The 18,398-nt window shown below is 44.7% G+C and overlaps 2 protein-coding genes across 5 annotated transcripts; both read left to right on the forward strand.

Annotated features, from left to right (window-relative positions):
• Positions 1-487: 487 nt before the first annotated feature.
• Positions 488-9,642, forward strand: krit1 (KRIT1 ankyrin repeat containing). Of its 2 annotated transcripts, XM_060042771.1 has the most exons (17): positions 488-694; positions 1,179-1,348; positions 1,753-1,909; positions 2,073-2,165; positions 2,325-2,454; positions 3,062-3,314; positions 3,553-3,668; positions 4,008-4,151; positions 4,940-5,096; positions 5,278-5,385; positions 5,516-5,672; positions 6,315-6,466; positions 7,695-7,861; positions 8,035-8,122; positions 8,247-8,453; positions 8,875-8,991; positions 9,303-9,642. In XM_060042771.1, the coding sequence occupies exons 2-17, from the start codon at positions 1,247-1,249 to the stop codon at positions 9,390-9,392; spliced, it is 2,238 nt and encodes a 745-aa protein (XP_059898754.1). In that variant the 5' UTR covers positions 488-694; positions 1,179-1,246; the 3' UTR covers positions 9,393-9,642. The 2 variants fall into 2 exon arrangements, with proteins under 2 accessions (XP_059898754.1, XP_059898755.1); XM_060042772.1 differs by lacking the exon at positions 1,179-1,348 and having other exon boundaries at positions 499-694.
• Positions 9,643-10,353: 711 nt separating this feature from the next.
• Positions 10,354-18,207, forward strand: ak2 (adenylate kinase 2). 3 transcript variants are annotated; one of them, XM_060042850.1, is made up of 7 exons: positions 10,354-10,602; positions 11,029-11,154; positions 11,790-11,900; positions 12,334-12,428; positions 13,843-13,915; positions 15,697-15,916; positions 17,906-18,207. In XM_060042850.1, exons 1-7 carry the CDS (start codon positions 10,504-10,506, stop codon positions 17,911-17,913), a joined length of 732 nt encoding a protein of 243 aa, XP_059898833.1. In that variant the 5' UTR covers positions 10,354-10,503; the 3' UTR covers positions 17,914-18,207. The 3 variants fall into 3 exon arrangements, with proteins under 3 accessions (XP_059898833.1, XP_059898834.1, XP_059898832.1); XM_060042851.1 differs by lacking the exon at positions 15,697-15,916 and having other exon boundaries at positions 10,384-10,602; XM_060042849.1 differs by lacking the exon at positions 17,906-18,207 and having other exon boundaries at positions 10,384-10,602; positions 15,697-15,957.
• Positions 18,208-18,398: the final 191 nt, after the last annotated feature.

Raw genomic sequence — 18,398 nt, forward strand, 5'->3', positions numbered from 1 at the left:
TTAAAATAGATAACGTACAACATACCTATAGCATTTGCGCTATAAAAAGTATATTATCAGTCAGTCATCAGATAGATTGTGCCAAGTCTGTACACCGGCAGAAGTATAGATATTTTAATTTAACTCAGGTTTTTCCTAATAGACATGCAGCAAAAACAAGGACAACTAAGCTAATAAAGGTACATCTAACCATTTCACAATGTACACATAAAAATATAGATATAATTGATGCAACGCTGCAGAATGTAAAGAAGGTTGAATGAATATATAATGATTAAAAGGTTTCTTTATACACATGAGGCAGATCGAAATGACAGTTTATGCATTTATACAATATAGGCCTACAGTACATACAGCGTGCTTAGGTTTATATTGGACAATGATATGTCAAAAACGGTTTAAACTAGGAAATATAATTAAAAATTGTGTCATTTGTATAACATGCGAAATGCAATATGTCCACCCCGCCGCCAGAGTAGGCTGTTATCAACACGAACACCCAACCGGACCCTCTTCAGTTTCCTTCTCCGTTCTGTCGGCAACACATTGAGCGATGAAGGCCTTTAGGCATACAAGAATAGTATAGTTTTTGGAGTAAAGTAAGATCGATGGCGTCGTTTAACAATGGAATATATATTGAAATTATCTTTCGACTATCTTGTCCTGCATACCTTTGAGAATGCACAACTTATAGGTAAGATGAAGGTGTTTATTTTTGGAAAGCGACCAGAGTCTGTTGACTGTTGTCCATGATGCAGCTCATTCGTTTATGAAAGCCTATGATATGATTCAACATAAGGACATCTTTCCAGACGAAAGTACAGACTTTTCTTTAGTTAATCTCGATATGTTAAACTTTGCGTTTAACTGTTGATGAAAATCAACAGGGCGATTAGTTTCCGGGGCGTGACTTAAGTACGAATAAACAATTCAGATCTGTTATAAAAATAGTTACATTTTTATTGTGCGGGGTTAAAAGTCAACTTATTTCCCTATTAACGATATGGCTATATCGATTTCAGTTTTAAAAATATAAACTTTTTTACCTTTCCATCTATTTCTACGACCTGCTTCGTAGTGATTCTCCTGTGTTGATGCGATCAACATATGTGGGGATACGCGTAATGTCGTTTCTTTACTTATCTATCTCCTTTTCATCCACACATTTCTTGTTTCAGACATGCGCCTCCCTAGTCATTAATCGCTGTATAGGATGTACACAAGGCACTGAGGTGAAGGCTACACCATGGGCAACCAGGACAACCTTGAAGAGGTGTTCGTTGCAGTCATTCGCCCGAAGAATCAAGTCAGCTTAAGTTCAAAGGAATACAGAGCAAAGTCATATGAGGTAAATTCACTGTTTAAATGTCTTTTCTGAATAAAGCTATTCACGAAATCATTCTGATTACATCTTCAGAGGGCATGCAGTTATAGAATATAAGTGAAGTCAGAAATGCCAACCCTAGATTGATTTATTCCAATAAGTGACTTGAATTAATGCTATCGTTTGAATTAATAATTAATGGAACTATAGAATTCATGTGTGCCTAATATTCCAGCTTGGCAGGAAGGAAAAGAATGGAAGGAAATTAATCTTTACACGTATTTCATAAATCATCTGTTCCTCAAAGCAATTACGTACCAAATCCATATACAAAAACCTTAGAATAATACTGCAGTAGCAGTCTCCCAACTTCAAGGTAGCAGGCTGTGGCTTGACCTACCTCCGTGTTGTGTTATGTTCTTGTAAAGATTCTGTTGATAGAAGTACCACTGGAGGGGAAAGAAAAGAAGAGAAAGAAAGTTCTTCTAGCAGCAAAGATCCCTGCCGGGGGAGACAGAACAAGATCTATTTTGAATTATGTAGATGAGATGACCAAGACCATATCCAATAACCAAGGCCTCATAGGTGAGTTGGGTCCGATATAATCTTGGATCAAGCAGTCCCACTATGCTATAGCAGAGCTCATAGTGGGGATACCGCTCAGAGCATGTGCCGGAAACCAAAAACTGTAAAGATAACCAATTTGCAGCAGTTTCATTTCTTGTTTATATTCATTGACTCAATACAGGGAAGCGTGTGGTGCACATGAAGAAATTCACCCTCAATTCTGACAATGAAGGCAAAGAGGTCTCCCTCTTTATCGTGCCCCTCGGTGTCAAAGGTAAGCGCCCAGCCCCCCCCCCCACTCCTCCCTGTCCCACATCTGATTTCACAGCAGTACTCTTATTCCAATTGGCTTGGTGTGTGTGTGTGTGTGTGTGTGTGTGTGTGTGTGTGTGTGTGTGTGTGTGTGTGTGTGTGTGTGTGTGCGTGTGCGCAGACAACAGCAAGCCCTGCTACACGGCGGGGAGCCCCAGCTTCTACTGCCTTCAGGACATGATGAGGGTGTGCAGTGAGACCAGCGCCCACTTCTCCTCAGTCACCTCCAGGATGCTGCTGGCCTTAGACAAGTACGCACCTCCGCAGCAGCGACCAATGAGCCAACGCTGAGAGACAGACCAGAGCAGTTCACGGGATGGGTTTGAAGCCCCTTTCACGCATAACTGTTGTTGTCCAGGGCCAATGTTCTTGTCATGTTTTTATCCAACTATTTTATGAGACGATTTATGCTTTTTAGTGACTACAGAGACAATACATTAAAGGGGACCTAAAAATGGCATGCTAAGAATGTTTATAACAACCTAACACTGAAATGCTTTCAGCTCAGTTATAAAGAAATGTTGTGTGTTAGGTATTTTATGACAATGGACAACCACTTTTTGTGCTGCATCCCACTCTTATAACTTGGACCCCCCCATTGTTATTATGGCGGCCTTGCAAATCGTGTACAGTCAATCACGCCATTGATAGACTGGTAGACGCCTCAGGAACGCTGATATAGGGTTAGGATACATAGACAAAGCCCTAGGGCGCACAAAACAACCTGGTGGTGCGATGAATCCAGGGTGCCGTCTCTTTCAACGACATCTTGAAGAAAGACCTCATTGACTCTCAGATTGATTGAGGAAAAGGTGCAGTTTTTTCTTCTTTTAATACTCATGACCGTTGCCCTCCTAGATGGCTGGCGGCGCAGCACACCGTACCCCACGCCATCCCGGCACTGTTCCGGCCGGCGCCGGTGGAGAGGGTGAAGACGACGGTCAGCAACCCGGCGTACGCCAGCGGGCCTGAGCGCGGGCCCAGCGAGGAGGAGGGGCTGCACATGGGCTACACCGCCCTGGAGGTCCGCAGCAAGATGATGTCGCTGGAGAAGGCGGACGTGTGCGTGTTGAACCCGCTCTACGGCTCGGACCTGCAGTACACCAACCGGGTGAGGGGGGGGGGGGGGGGGGGGGGGGACGCAAAGGAGGTTTACTGACGCAACGCCGGCTTGGTCTAGGCTAGTGCTTGTCTCCTGGTTTAGGCTCACAGTAGACCCAAGTTTACATGGAGCATCGCATGTGATTTTATGGTTGAAGTTGTTGATGAGGCATTAACCCGGCTGGTGTTGTTGTTCCGCAGTACTTCCTTGTGGATTTTAAACCTGCTCTCTTTGATTTTATTTGTAGGTGGACAAAGTGATCATAAACCCTTACTTTGGACTCGGGGCTCCAGACTACTCCAAAATCCAGATTCCTAAAAGAGAGAAGTGGCAGCATGGACCTAACAGCGTTTCAGAAGACAAGTGAGGAACAAACTCATTTAAAACATGTCTTGTTTTCGGTTTTCTTCAGCCATTCGAGCAAGAGCAAAATACTTACTTTAATGAGAACGTCTGATGTATTGTTAATTGAAAATGTTAGACATAGCTTATTATTCAACATGATTATTTTCTCGTCAACATACAATAATCTCCCCACTGCTTCATTAAGACCCTTATCTTCTTCCTGCTCTAAATCAATATGGCTTCACTGGAGAAAAATGGCGGGAGATTCTCATTGCAAGCTCAAGTCTTATTCAAACAAAAGCGATTTTACAACGTGTGTTTAATCCTCCGACCACCGTGCTCCTGTCTGTGCTGTAGGGAGCGGCAGTGGGTGGACGACTTCCCCCTCCACCGCAGCGCCTGTGAGGGAGACACTGAGCTGCTCACCAAGCTCCTCGACAGCGGCTTCTCCGTCAAGCAGCTGGACAGCGACCACTGGGCGCCCATCCACTACGCCTGCTGGTCAGTCCTCAACCGGGCTAGGGTTATTAGGGTTGCACCTGCTGGTCTGTCCTCTTGCTCCACCAGGCTGGGCTAGCTTAGCACCTGTTGATCGGCCCTCTGGCTCCCCAGGCTAAATGAGCGTAGCGCCTGTAGGTCAGTCCTCTGGCTCCACCAAGCTGGGCTAGCTTGGCACCAGCTGGTCGGTCCTCTGGCTCAACCAGGCTAGGCTAGCTTAGCACCTGTTAGTCAGTCCTCTGGCTCCACCATGCTAGGCTAGCTTAGCACCAGCTGGTCGGTCCTCTGGCTCAACCAGGCTAGGCTAGCGTAGCACCTGTTAGTCAGTCCTCTGGCTCCACCATGCTAGGCTAGCTTAGCACCAGCTGGTCGGTCCTCTGGCTCAACCAGGCTAGGCTAGCGTAGCACCTGTTAGTCAGTCCTCTGGCTCCACCATGCTAGGCTAGCTTAGCACCAGCTGGTCGGTCCTCTGGCTCAACCAGGCTAAACTAGCTTAGAACCTGTTGGTCGGTTTTTGGACTCAAGAGGTGGCTGGACGAGCGTAGCACAACAAACGTGTGATGGCTATGTTTTTTTTTTGCATTGTTGTTTTGTCGGAATAAGCACGGGGTTATAAAGGCTTCAAGAAGCAATCCGTCGCTTATATTTCTAGCATAGTAACAAGATTCTGGTTGACGTTCTATGGGCATCGTAGTGGTTAACATAAGTGCTCCTAGATGGTCGTCGAGCACATATAACTTGTCATGCATAGTGGATCACGTTTTCCCACTCATCGTTTGGTGTTCATTCAGGCATGGCAAGGTGGAGGCCACCAGTCTGCTGCTGGAGAAGGGGAAGTGTAACCCCAACCTGCTCAATGGACAGCTCAGCTCCCCGCTGCACTTTGCAGCCCGCGGGGGACACTCTGAGATCGTCAAGCTCCTGCTGCAGCACTCTGAGATAGACCGGGTGAGCAGCACCGAGGACCAGCCGAGGCTTGGGTACCCTGGAGTATCATAAGCGTTTTGAGGAAAATGAAAAAAGAAGCCTTTTTGTTAACATTTTTGGTGCTTTTTACTTTCTTTTGTTTTTTCCAATGACACATGTAGACTATTCCTTTTATGTTATTTACTCTTTTCTGGTTCCCCAGCACATCGAGGACCAGCAGAAGCGCTCCCCCCTGCAGGTGTGTGAGGAGAACAAGCAGAACGAGTGGGAGGAGACGGTGAAGTTACTGCAGCAGGCCAGCACCAAACCTGTGGGTTCCTCTCCTGCTATATCCTACCCATAAAAAAAACCAAACACCAATCGCAGTCGCTGATGGAAACATTAAAATATGCCTTGATCGGGTCCATTGAGTCACGCGTTTAACCCCGGTGTTTCCACAGTACGAGAAGGTGCGCATCTACCGCATGGACGGCTCCTACCGCTCGGTGGAGCTGAAGCACGGCAACAACACCACGGTGCAGCAGATCATGGAGGGCATGCGCCTGTCGCAGGAGAGCCAGCAGTACTTCACCATCTGGATCTGCTCAGAGAACCTCAGTGAGTCTGCAAAAAGGCAGAGGGCCGGCTACCATGTGTTGGGGGTTGATTTAGAGAACGGTGGTCATGGATAGGTCATGGATAGGATAATGTTGGGTTCCCAAACGTTGTCATACACTGACCCCACCCGTACAGGAACTTTTGGATCAGGAATCGGGACCCACCAAAGATTTGTACATTCTCAGTTGCATGTCAAAATTGTGTGATTCTTAAATGTATTTATTGAGCCCAATGTATGTTGTTTATTGATACAGTATTGCCTTTTCAAATGTTCAAATAAAATAGACAAGACATGGCTGCATTCATACAAAAATAATTATGGGATTCCAACCCATGGTTCAAAAGCATCGAGCTTGGGTGTTCCCAGCCAAAAGGCACTCGGTTCAATCCCCATGTTCACAGCCTGCCTAATTCCTGCTCATTAATAAATTGTATCTGTTTTCAATTTCCCTTGGGTTTAAAGGTTACAACGCTTCTTAACCAATCAGACCGATGGGCCGGTTGCTAACGTTTTGATTTCGGTGTCTAGTTACTCTCTAAAGGTCAACATACCAAACCAATCTAGATAAATGTGGTAACTGTGTATTCGTCTTTGTGTGCGTGTGTGCGTTTTGTGTGCGTTTTGTGTGCGTGTGCTTACAGACTTGCAACTGAAGCCGTACCACAAGCCCCTGCAGCACTTGCGCATCTGGACGGAGATCGTGACGGACCTGACGGTGCTGGACCCCCAGAGGGAGAACCCCCAGCTGTTCCTGCGGAGGGACGTGAGGCTGCCCCTGGACGTGGAGAAGAAGGTACGGTCTGGTAAATATGGCATGTGGGGTTAAGTGCCGTGCCCATCTAGAGGCCTTCCCTGTGCCTCAGTGACCGAACAGTCCAGACAGGCATCCAGGTGTTTGGACCCTCCTCTCCTTGTCCAGACTGCTTACACAGATATGTTTACCGGGTTAGGGTGTACATGTTTCCTGATATATTATATATATATATATATATATATATATATTAGGGCTGTCAGTTAAACGCGTTATTAACGGCGTTAACGCAAACCAATTTTAACAGCGTTATTTTTTTATCGCGCGATTAACGCTAATTCATATTTAAAAATAAATATATAATTTTTTTTCTTTTATTTTTTCTTTTGCTCAAAACAAAGAAGCAGTAGCCTGACTGCTATTTTCAAGGCAGTATGTTTGTATGTTCATCGTTTAATTGCACTATAGGCTTTTTTTTGTATCTTCCTGCTTTGATCAGTATATGCCAATATTGTTATCAATAAAAAAACATATGCACAAGGCAAGCCGATGCACTTCTCCATGTTGATAAGAGCATTAAAATGAGAACAATCAATGGGACAAAGAAATCAAGGGATATTTAGCATAGAAAAAAGATTTGCGATTAATCGTTAAACTATGACATTAATGTGATTAATCGCGATTAAATATTTTAATCACTTGACAGCCCTAATATATATATATATGTATATATATTTCTTTTTATAGTATATTTGACTACCAGCAAAGGTACTAAACTGTGAAAAAATAATACATGCAGATATAGAATGTAGATTTGGTTTATACTCCCTTGTGGATTTGTGTTAAATCAAGAAATGAACAGTGCTTTTGCATCAGGATGCATCATGGGATTTTTCTTGGCTGTACTACATTTTGAGGACTCAAGGGAGTTGTAGTAATGTAAAATCCTGAATGAACGTAAATATAGCGGAACTTGGGGAAATGAAACACGTTTCTTTTCACGTCTCACAGGAGAATCTCGGTGGCAGTTCCACCGAGACAACAATGTCTCTGCATATGAAAAATCCCTTCAAGATCACACAATTACCCACACAGCATTGCTACCAACACAATAACTAGCAATACTATGCTCCAACACCAATATGGAGCTGGGTCATTTCAATGGGACATCGTGAGCCCGCGAGGCTGACGGGTGGACCTGGCCTACTGTATGAGTGGAAGAGAACCACGTCTCGTTCCTCCTTCAACCTGGATTGTTCTTCTGCCTCAGGTGGAGGATCCGCTGTCCATCCTGATCCTGTTCGACGAGGCCCGCCACTCTCTGCTCAAGGGCATGTTCCCCTCCCCGGATAGCAAGCTGATCACCCTGGCCAGCCTCCTGCTGCAGATCATCTACGGCAACTACGAGAGCAAGAAGCACAAGCAGGGCTTCCTGAAGTAAGAGCACTGATACATGACCGTGAGGGCACTGTGGGGTACTATAGCCTAGAGGTCACTTCATTTGCTTGTGGTCAGACACGAGTGTGTGAGTATTCAAAAAAATCTGTTGGAAACAATAAAATAAAATGTTTTTATTATTATTAATGTTTTTGTCACTGTTTTGTCAACAGTGAAGAAAACCTCCGGTCTATAGTTCCAATGTCTAAAGTGAAAAGCAAGGCGTACCATTGGACCAACAGGATCCTTTACGAATACAAGGTACTTTTCACCGCCCGGCACGATAACCAAGGAAAAACCACACTGGTCAACATACGCTCCCTATTTTCTTTATGAACCAACCGCCCCCCGCCCCTGTTCCCCCCCCCCCCCCCCCCCCCGGCAGGCCCTGAGCACCAGTGAGGGTGTGAGCAAGGAGATGCACCACCTACAGCGGCTCTTCCTGCAGAACTGCTGGGACGTCCCCACCTACGGGGCAGCCTTCTTCACAGGGCAGGTGTACACCAAGGCCAGCGCCAGCAACCACAAGGTCATCCGGGTGATGGTGGGCGTCAACACCAAGGGCCTGCACCTCATGAACATGGAGACCAAGGTGAGCAGGGGGCGGCCCCTGGATGGGGGCCGGGGCCCTGTCGACTGTTGGACAAAGGGGTTGGGGTCTGGGGAGTCGCTCGCTGAATTATGTCTCTGCTACGGGTAGTATCTCACTGTCTAAGAACAATTGTATAGGATTAGGATTATTTGTTGGACGAAAAGAAATTGAAATCCATTTGAATTTCATATTCTGAAAATATTCCGTCCATCTGGATTGTGAAAAAGCCTCAAACATTGCTTTGCAACATGCAGATGCAAATCAAGAGATACGCCATTAAAATAGCGGGGATAAAAACCAAAAGACTTTTGATCAAACATGGCGTTACAAGGGATGCGTCTATACCTGTGTGTTCAGATCCCTACACTTCAATGGTGTCGGGCCGCTTGTGCTTAGGTCGTCTCTCTCTGTCTGTTCACAGGTGCTTCTCATCAGCCTGGAGTACGGGGGGTTCATGTGGCAGCTGGGCCAGGCAGACCTATACTTCCAGATCCACAGCGTGGAGAACAAGATGAACATCATCGTCCACACAAAACAGGTGCCCCCTTTTGATGCTCCTCTCACAAGTTCTGCTTTTGAGGTGCATCATAACTGTGTAGAATGTTGGTGTATTTTAGTGTCAATGTAAGTATCTGGATTAATGAAATGACTCAAAACGACTGAAGGTTGATTTTATGATGCTTCTTCTTTTTTGTTACTGTTAAAGTGTTAATTTCCTTTAATAGTTAACATTTCTAGCTTGGATCTGTGAAATAGTGTCTCAAGAAGGCATACTGTAGGTTTTAGTATGAGAACTGTTTTTGCCTCACTCATAGCAAACTGATGGTGGTTGTTTTTTCTTACCTAAAGGCCGGCCTTATTGTGAAACTTCTCATGAAGCTCAGTGGACAGATGACTCCAAATGACAAGAGCCTTTCGGACAAGTATGCCTATGGTTGAACTATAGGGAACGACATTCCCCTGGTTGCTATGGACCAACTGGTCATTGTGTGTGTGAAATAGGCCCATCCTATATTCAGTGTGTGTGTTTTGGCTGTGCTTGAGTTGTGTGCTCTGAATCGATGTGCTTGTTATGTAAAATGTCATGTAAATATGATTATTTAATGGTTAATTTTTTTATTTTGTTATGATTTATATATAGTTATATATATATATGGTATATACTAAACATAAATATTATTTTGCTGAAGTCTCTTGTTCTCTTTTCATTATTTGTTAACATCCTGGCTGACTTTTATGACTAAAGTTATATGAAGTTCTTATGTCTATAATTGAAAGAATTAAAAACCAATTGAATAGCACGTATCACAGTAACCACAAGAGGAAAGTGTAACTGAGGTGTCTGCCTTCTGTGTAGCTTGTGGTAATGCAACATCCTTTCGAGTGCTAAGCATTACTTTGAGCTTTGTCAGCCACCAAGCTTAAATTAGAGGAATGCCAATTATAGCACCAATATATATATCCACATCGTGAATTGGTGGTTGTTAATAATGCATTTCAGATTATTTAAAAATGTAATCTGCACAAAAAAATTGAAATAAATAAATCAACTTTAAATAGTTATTCACATATATATATATATATATATATATATATATATATATATGATCAAAAGTAACCAGAAGTTAGTCTGCCAGGTGGGTTTCATTGGATGGGTCTGACTTAAAAATACAAAATAAAAACCTCTAGCAATCTGACTGGAGACATAACATCCCAAAGAAAAGGAATTAAAACGTTATGCTGCTATGTCTTTAATAGGAAAGCATAAGCATTTCAGATAAGTGTGTTGAGTGAAACCATTGAGCATGTTAATATCCAAACGTATAGGTTAGAAAGAGACAGACGTTGCACCTTTAGGTGATACTATTTAAACCTCCGGTCCAGAAGGTGGCGCTACACAACATTCATATGGAACTATGACCCGCCAATAAAACCAGAACAAGAATAGGGGCTCGGTGTGGTCCTTCCTTTCCCTCGGAGTTGCCCGAGTTGACAGAGAGAAACAACGACAAGGGCAATTAACATTCTGTCCTGATCCCACACGGTAGACATGGCTCCCGTGACACAGTTAAAAGAGGCGGTGGCTGATATGCAGGAGGGTATCCGGGCCATCCTGCTCGGCCCTCCCGGGGCTGGGAAAGGCACTCAGGTAAGACGGACCCTAAGCAGCTAGCTGAGTGGTGCGGCATGGCTGACAGTGGGCGCTCACTAGTTGGCATTACAGCTGCAGCACTACCTGTTGTTCACGAAAGTCAACATACCTTTCAAGTTATATCTTGCATATAACCTTGTTGCATATAACATGTTGAAGTGTGACAATTCAACCTTCTTTGCGAGTAGTCCAGAAAGTGTTTCTAACGTAACTTGTTTTTTAGTACAATGTTTGCACCGACTTTCTGATCCGGCTATATATATCAACTGTATACTCCACAATGTTTCCTCTTAAATAACCTTTTTTGTCCAGTAACGAGTGTTCCCTGAATCACAAGTGGTTCTTTGTATCCTGTCCCACGTACCGTTGACAGCTAAGTATTGGAACCCTCTCACCACTCCCTCCTCCTCCTACTACTCCCAGGCCCCTCGTCTGGCGGAGCAGTACTGCGTGTGTCACCTGGCCACTGGGGACATGCTGAGAGCCATGGTTGCATCAGGTACCGAGCTAGGCAAAAAGCTCAAGCAAACCATGGATTCTGGCAAACTGGTAAGGTTTACTATTCATGACCTTTGTGTCATGGGTGAGTCAGCTAGGTGTCACTAGGGTTCTTCATAGCAAATGGGGGAAAAATAAACAAAATAAAAGGCAATAAACAAATGCCTGTCTTGGCAAGCTAGTAGACAAGCTATACTTTTTAAAGATCATTTGGGTTCCAGTGAAGAAACCTAGCCGCAAGCGAGGTCCAAGAGGCCGCATTACGGAACCTCTTCATCGTGATGCACTCTGTGGAGAGCCCTGTATATTATAATTCATGTCTGTATTGAACCTCTGTGAAATGATTGGGTCAGCCTCTTCGTATCTTAAATTCCATGGGCAATATTGAGCTAATAAGTCTAAAGGGATAACCCACTTCAGAAAACGTTGAAAATGTTAACTTTTCACACTTCTGGACAGGAAGTTGCTCATGCAAGAAAAACATTTTTGTGAGAGAGATGACCCAAGCTGTCCGTAGAGGTGCAACATTGGTTGCAATTGATTGCCATTAGGTACAAGCAGAAAATACTTGTCGTCGTGCAACTGTCCTCTCACTTGCTAGTGGCTAGTATACATTTTATTATGATTGCTGAAAACGTCTCTTCTGGTTAGTAGTAATAGCAGTCAATCACTGCCCACCATTTCAGGTGAGTGACGAGATGGTGGTGGAACTCATTGAAAAGAACCTGGACACGCCCCCCTGTAAGAAGGGCTTCCTATTGGATGGTTTCCCCCGCACTGTCAAACAAGCAGAGATGGTGAGTGATTTTGATTGGTCATTGACATTCCACCTTCCTTTGGATTGAACAGTCTAACAAAGCTAACCTAAAGGATTAGGCCCGATATTGCTGTTTTGTTTAATATCTAATACCACCGATATTATGAGATTTTACAAAATGCATTTTGGGTTTAGAATTCTAGGAAATAGGGCAGAGCTCCACGTGTCCGTAAACCGTGCCACGTAACACGAAAAGAACGACACCTGTGTTCGCATAGTGTTCTGGGGAGAATGGCATATAACATATAATTTTACTTCCCCTTTCTCTCAATCTGGGATTTATTTCATTATCTGAGAAGTTTTACGAGTACATGAGCATAGTATCGGCCCGAGTCAGAGCACTGGTATATGGATACATCCCTAATGGTGTGTGTGTTCTCATGCCTTACGGTCTTCTGAACCTAATCCCACAGCTGGATGACCTGTTGGACCAGAGACACGAACAGCTGGACTCTGTTATTGAGTTTGCTGTGGACGACTCCCTGCTGGTTCGCCGGATCTGTGGGAGGTAGGAGTCACATCAAGTATAAACCCACTAACATGGGCCGGATCTGTGGGAGGTAGGAGTCACATCAAGTATAAACCCACTAACATGGGCCAGATCTGTGGGAGGTAGGAGTCACATCAAGTATAAACCCACTAACATGGGCCAGATCTGTGGGAGGTAGGAGTCACATCAAGTATAAACCCACTAACATGGGCCAGATCTGTGGGAGGTTGGAGTCGCATCAAGTATAGACCCACTAACATGGGTCGTTCGTCACTTAATCAATTCAGTGTCCATTTTTAACGGCAACCCTAAAACCGCTCACATTTCCGAACAAAAGTTATGTAATGGGTGACGTAGCAGTTTAATGGATTGATGATGAAGAGAAACTTATTTTAGGACATGTCGGCCAGCATGTAATCAATATTTTATTCAATATTGGAGCATAATAATGGGAAAGTACGGGCAGCAAAGTTACCAAGAATACATACAGGAAGACAATGGGTGAGCAAGATTCTTATAGGGAGAGGTTTGCATTGTGGGTAGGGAATATACAGGTAACAAAGGTTAGTGGGAGTGACCCTTGTGGAGAGTTTAGGATTGGCGGGAGAGGCCAAGTTAAAAATGCAATACACTATGGGGGAAGTGGACAGCCAATGTCAGCCAATGATATAATGGAACTAATATTGCACATTACAAAAAGGCATCAACCATCACATTTTATCAATAACTTGGTCGGTTTTAAACCATCAGTGGATGGTTAATCTTTCTATCTTCCTGGGGGTTGGGGGGGCTTAGGGCTTCCAATGCAGAAGTGGTGCTTGAGGTGGAGGGATGGGCTCTGTGATGGCAGCGGCCTCAATGATCTCCTGAAAGAAAACATGACAAATAAGAAGGAATTATATGGCAGAACTGGGTTATATGGCCATATGTTATGTACAATATATAATAACTGATATATTGATGGATAGATATTTCTACCAAAATAAATTTAAAAGAAATACACTGGTTTATAAAATAAAAACAACATCACATTGATCCACCATTCTCGAGGCTAATAAGCATTTTTAACTATTGCATAACTTGGAAGGGGATTAAAGCTTATCTTCAAACTGGAGTCCCTTGAACATGGAACATATGGCCGGGCTGCGAAGCCCGCGGTCGGGCTGCGAAATGCAAGCCCTCGGAGCCCCCGGTGTGAGTCCGGGGGCTCTGCTCCTGGAGTTTTGGTGGTTGTGCTTGTTATAAAGAAAATGCCTATATGACATTCAAACGGTATAATGATAATGCAGTGGTCATCATCATTTATTGAATGTTTATTAACATAGAAAACACTATGATCCCTAAAGACCTGCCTTTATTTCACAATTCAGAAGGTTTTTCATTCCATGTGGTTGTCTGACTTTTGACCTCTCTCTTGACCTCATCTTCCCAGGCTGATTCATCAACCAAGTGGCCGCTCCTACCACGAGGAGTTCAACCCCCCTAAAGAGACCATGAAGGATGATGTAAGTCAGCCTCCTACCTCACCGCAACAATGGGAGTGACGTTCTCGCTTCTCACTCGGTAATGAAACGCCCTGAACCATGGGGATTTAAAAACCTTTCTCTGCAATTGAGAAGTGCAAGAGGACCCTTCCCACCTGGTTCCAGCATCCAGGGCGCACTCACACTAGGCCATATGCACCTTCCCAAAGTCCCTAAAGTCGAGATCGTTTGGCTAGTGTGAGCACGCCAACCCTACTCAAGTACAGTTTAATTCCGGGGCCTGAGCACACTTGGGAGAGGTGTGCTCAGGCCACGGTACCGATGCTAATGAGCCGAAACGGGCACACGCACGGATACGCAACCTGAGCTGGATGTCGCATTTGCTTAATCATCATCGACTGCATCATCTTCTCTCACATGATCAGCAGCTCGCGGATTTCACTTTCTCTCCAGTTAGAACTGCCCATGATCATATCGCTGTGTTGTCTCTGTGGAGACAGCGCAGCAACACCTCGACCCAAGCCCCCCCCCCTGGAACCCCGGAGCAGTCGCATTTACAACAGAATGAAACCCAATAAACCGCCAATGTGTGCACGGTCTGGGAGGGTAAATCGGGGTTCTAGCTCAAGCAGGCAATTTACCTCTGGGAGGGAGTGTAAACGCGCAGACCTTGCCGCAGAAAAAGGATTGCATTAAACGGCTTATTTGGCAGTGTAAAAACGCTCAGTGAGAGAGGGCTGTATCTGAACAGAACGGCTCAAAATAAGCAACAAAGTCAGTAAAGTGTCAATTGTGTTCTGTGTTGTTCTCCATTGTTGTTCTACAAAGCAGCGGAAGCTTGGTGATGACGTATTACGACGTGATGACGTATGTACAAGAGGCCCAGTTGAGATTGCCTAGTGTGAGCACAGGCCAGCGGCACAGCAGAGGGGGGGGGGGGGGGGTCAATCGTACTGGAGTAAGGTACAGGTGTCAAGCGGACTTTGGCACGGTGCTGATGGCCCAGTGTGAGTGCGCCCTCAATGAGACTTTCGTTGGGGATATAATGTTTTTACAAGGTGTTATAGGCTTGGTCTTCCATTTTAATACGTGCCTTGTTTATTGTCCAGCGGAGAGTTACTAAGGCAAGTACTATACTGGTCATGCAGGTTATGAGGAGCTCCACTTGTGTGTGTGAAGACGAGTGAAGACGTCCACCCCTCTTTCCCGATAATGTGTCCACGCATCTTTCCCAATAATGTGTAACGGTTTTAATGACGCAATAATGAAAATTTGCGAAGAGTTGTGTCACTTCTCCTTTCTTTTTTAATACGGAATGGAATTGTGGTTTAACATGCAGTGAATTACTTATTTTTCATACGTCATCATCACTGCATGTCCTCCTCTGTCGATTGTCCTGGTGGATATTGCTGTCTTTTGACTCTCAGACGTCCAAAAACCCTGCCCGCTTTACATCCCGCTCATTTTCCAGTATTGGGCCTTCACTAATGCATCGAGAAACCCAATGCCTCGACCAAGACGGGCTCGCTAGTGGTGTCGAATTTTATTTGTACAGACTGCAAACACAACCCTCTGTCGCAGCACACACGGTGCTGCATTGCATTTGAAGGCGGAAGATTGTATTTTCCTTCTCCATTCTCTGTAGTTTCATCCCTTCCTTCCGTCACAACACTGTTCATCCATTCTCTCTCCCTCCTTCCCGTTCCCTCGTCATCCTCATGCTGTACAAGCCTCCCATTGATTTATGTTCAACCCTCCCAGACGTCTCTCACACGGTAACACCGCTGCTCCCCGTCTCCCAGGTCACCGGCGAGCCCCTGATGAAGCGCAGCGACGACAACGAGAAGGCGCTGCACTCGCGCCTGGAGTCCTACCACCGCCAGACGGTGCCGCTCGTCAACTACTACAGCGCCCGTGGCCTGCACACCGCCGTGGACGCCTCCAAGAGCCCCAGCGTGGTCTTCGCCTCCATCCTCGCCGCCTTCTCCGCCGCCACGGAAGCCCCCGTCCGCGCCTCCGCCTGTAAAGACCACGTGTTCTTCGTCTAAAGAGCCCCATCTCCTCCTCTTCCTCCTCACGTTCATGGCACACCACACTCCTTTCTCTCTCCTCCCTTTTGTGTCTCGGGTTTCAAGGTTATGTGGGCACCTGAGGCACCTAGTGGACCGCAGGGTAATCATTGAGCAATGGATGTGTCCTCATTAATTTCGGATTATGGAGCGTGACCGAGGCACTGCTCCTCAATATTCTGGTAGAGTTGGACAGATACTCTTATGTCCTCTTTTGGTATATTTGCGTCAAGTATGCTGCAGTCCTACTACCCCTTAACATTGCAGCCTTCGATATGAACACCTCATTTTGGCTGAAATCTTGACGATTACATTAAACTCTGTGTGGCCATCTGCCCACTCTGTTAGTGGCCAGAATAGACGAGAATAAGGATCAAATATAATTCACTTGACACAGCTTGCTCCAAGCTCTTATTATCCTGTGGTTTTTTGTTATCCCTCTTTTCTCCTATTTCCTTTTACTCTCCTTCCTCCGTTTTATCGCTATCCAACGTAATCTGATCTTTTGGTTTTTCTCCATCTAATTGGCATTTAGCTGTCCTCTGTCTTCTGTCACACTACGTCAATGTGGGGCACATGACTCCTGATCCAGTGTGCTTTTCCTTCCCCAACCACGTCTTCACTCCCTCAGACTGTGTGAACTAACCTTTGGACATCATATTTGGCCGATACTACCCGATGGTTCTTTTGGCATAGATATGGACTAATGATGGCGTTTTACGATTATGATTGTACACACTTCAGCTTGGCGCTGTGTGCTTAAGAGAGTTACTGCTGCATTGCTGTGAAGTAGTTAGACAACACCCTTGGTGTTAGTTTTCAGCACGGTGAGGTCATGTTCTCCAGGGCATCACAGGCTGGTTCCACTCACTATTTGCATGTGTTTTTTTTTGTTTGTTCAAGGACACCTATCTTGAGCTAGATTATCTAAAATAGGTTTCTGCTTTGGGAGGTGTTTCTTAAAATATGTTCTAGTAAAACAATAGGGTTACCCTAGAGAATCATTTATCTATTTATATATGTGTTATTGTTTTAAGGTCGGTTTAAACTGCTGGAATACTATTGATTGACAGAAGTCCCATGTTGCTGCCCTTACACCAGGTTACCATTACAGTTGGTAGACATGCACTCTTTGTGACCGAATTAAACTGGGGCGTTCTCTCCGCTGAACAGGATGTGACAATAGCACACGGTCTGGTCTGACTTCCGAGAATGTTGGTCTTTGGTACTCTATAGGGAATTAGACCCCAGAATGCACTTCTCTTATTGGTTGTGCCGGTCTTGTGATTAAACGCAGGGAGATCCGTGATTGGTTGACCCACAGAAACAAAATAGCCACATGCATGACAAAGATATGCGGGCCAAAAGTCTGTGTTGTGGCAAACCCTGCTGTGTTCTATGTGCGTTTCCCTATTCTGTTTCTCAGTGATTTCTCCCTCTTGTCCTTCGGCGGTGGTCTATTGGTTGAAATCTTTGCACTGCCTGGGTTCTGGGGGTTGTTCTTGACTGCTGAATGTTTTGATGTAAGCATGATGTAGAGGTGGCCAAGGAAACTTTTGTTTTTACTGCCTGCTTTCCTTTTTGTATAAGTTAAGTTAAAGTTGGTGTACTGGTATATTTTATGTTCAATAGTCTGTAGCTGAATGTACGTGTAATAGCGAGCGAAACCTGGATAAGCCTTGATCTGATATATATGCTAGCAGCGTACTTGCACTTGACTGTGTTTTTATGATTTTATTAATACACAAGCGGACTCAACTCCCCTCTCCTCAGTCGGCTAGCCCCGGGCTATCCCCAAGAAATGTGAATGACTGAACTGATTTACAGTTCACCATCTGGCTGATTGTTGTTTTTACTGCACTATAAATTCCCTGTGATTGAAAACATCTTCCAATTTTCTCTCCATCCCTCTCTGCCCCCACCTCCCTTTCCTTCTCCACAGCTGGGTGAAGAGTCCGCTTTTCCATTCCAAACCTGGCAAAAGAGGGGCTACAAAAGCATGGGTGGGTGGACACAGTACAATGGTTGGATGTTATGAGGGGAGCTAGGCAGCAGAGGCCAGCAGTGTCAATGCAACAAAGCCTTTTTACTGTCGAGTTGATTGATATTCACCCAAGTGCTACTCTACCACCATGCTATCGTATGGCTGTCTATAATTGTTGTCTGTCAACTCAGGACAAGATACTCAAAATCATGTAATCCAATTGTTGATTCAACCTCTGTAATAAATCCGTTTTTCCTCAATTGGTTTCAAATACTTGATTTGGCTGGTTAGCCTATGTATTAATATGGTTCTACCACTTCGTTTGGTTAACTTTTTTTTTTTTTTTGGTTAAACCAAATTTCTAATCGCTTGTATATTTCTGTAATTTAGGTTCTCGTTAACTATAAATTAAATAAACAATAAAACACTAAATATGGAAGTGGGTGTTACC

Source organism: Gadus macrocephalus, chromosome 22, assembly GCF_031168955.1.
Source record: "Gadus macrocephalus chromosome 22, ASM3116895v1".
Classification (NCBI taxonomy): domain Eukaryota; kingdom Metazoa; phylum Chordata; class Actinopteri; order Gadiformes; family Gadidae; genus Gadus; species Gadus macrocephalus.

Coding starts and splice junctions, on each gene's coding strand:
- krit1 (XM_060042771.1), top strand. CDS start 1,247: ATGGGCAACCAGGACAACCTTGAAGAGGTGTTCGTTGCAGTCATTCGC. Junction 1,349..1,752: donor ACAGAGCAAAGTCATATGAG/GTAAATTCACTG, acceptor GTTCTTGTAAAG/ATTCTGTTGATAGAAGTACC. Junction 8,992..9,302: donor TCATCGTCCACACAAAACAG/GTGCCCCCTTTT, acceptor TCTTACCTAAAG/GCCGGCCTTATTGTGAAACT.
- ak2 (XM_060042849.1), top strand. CDS start 10,504: ATGGCTCCCGTGACACAGTTAAAAGAGGCGGTGGCTGATATGCAGGAG. Junction 10,603..11,028: donor GGGCTGGGAAAGGCACTCAG/GTAAGACGGACC, acceptor TACTACTCCCAG/GCCCCTCGTCTGGCGGAGCA. Junction 13,916..15,696: donor AAGAGACCATGAAGGATGAT/GTAAGTCAGCCT, acceptor CCCGTCTCCCAG/GTCACCGGCGAGCCCCTGAT.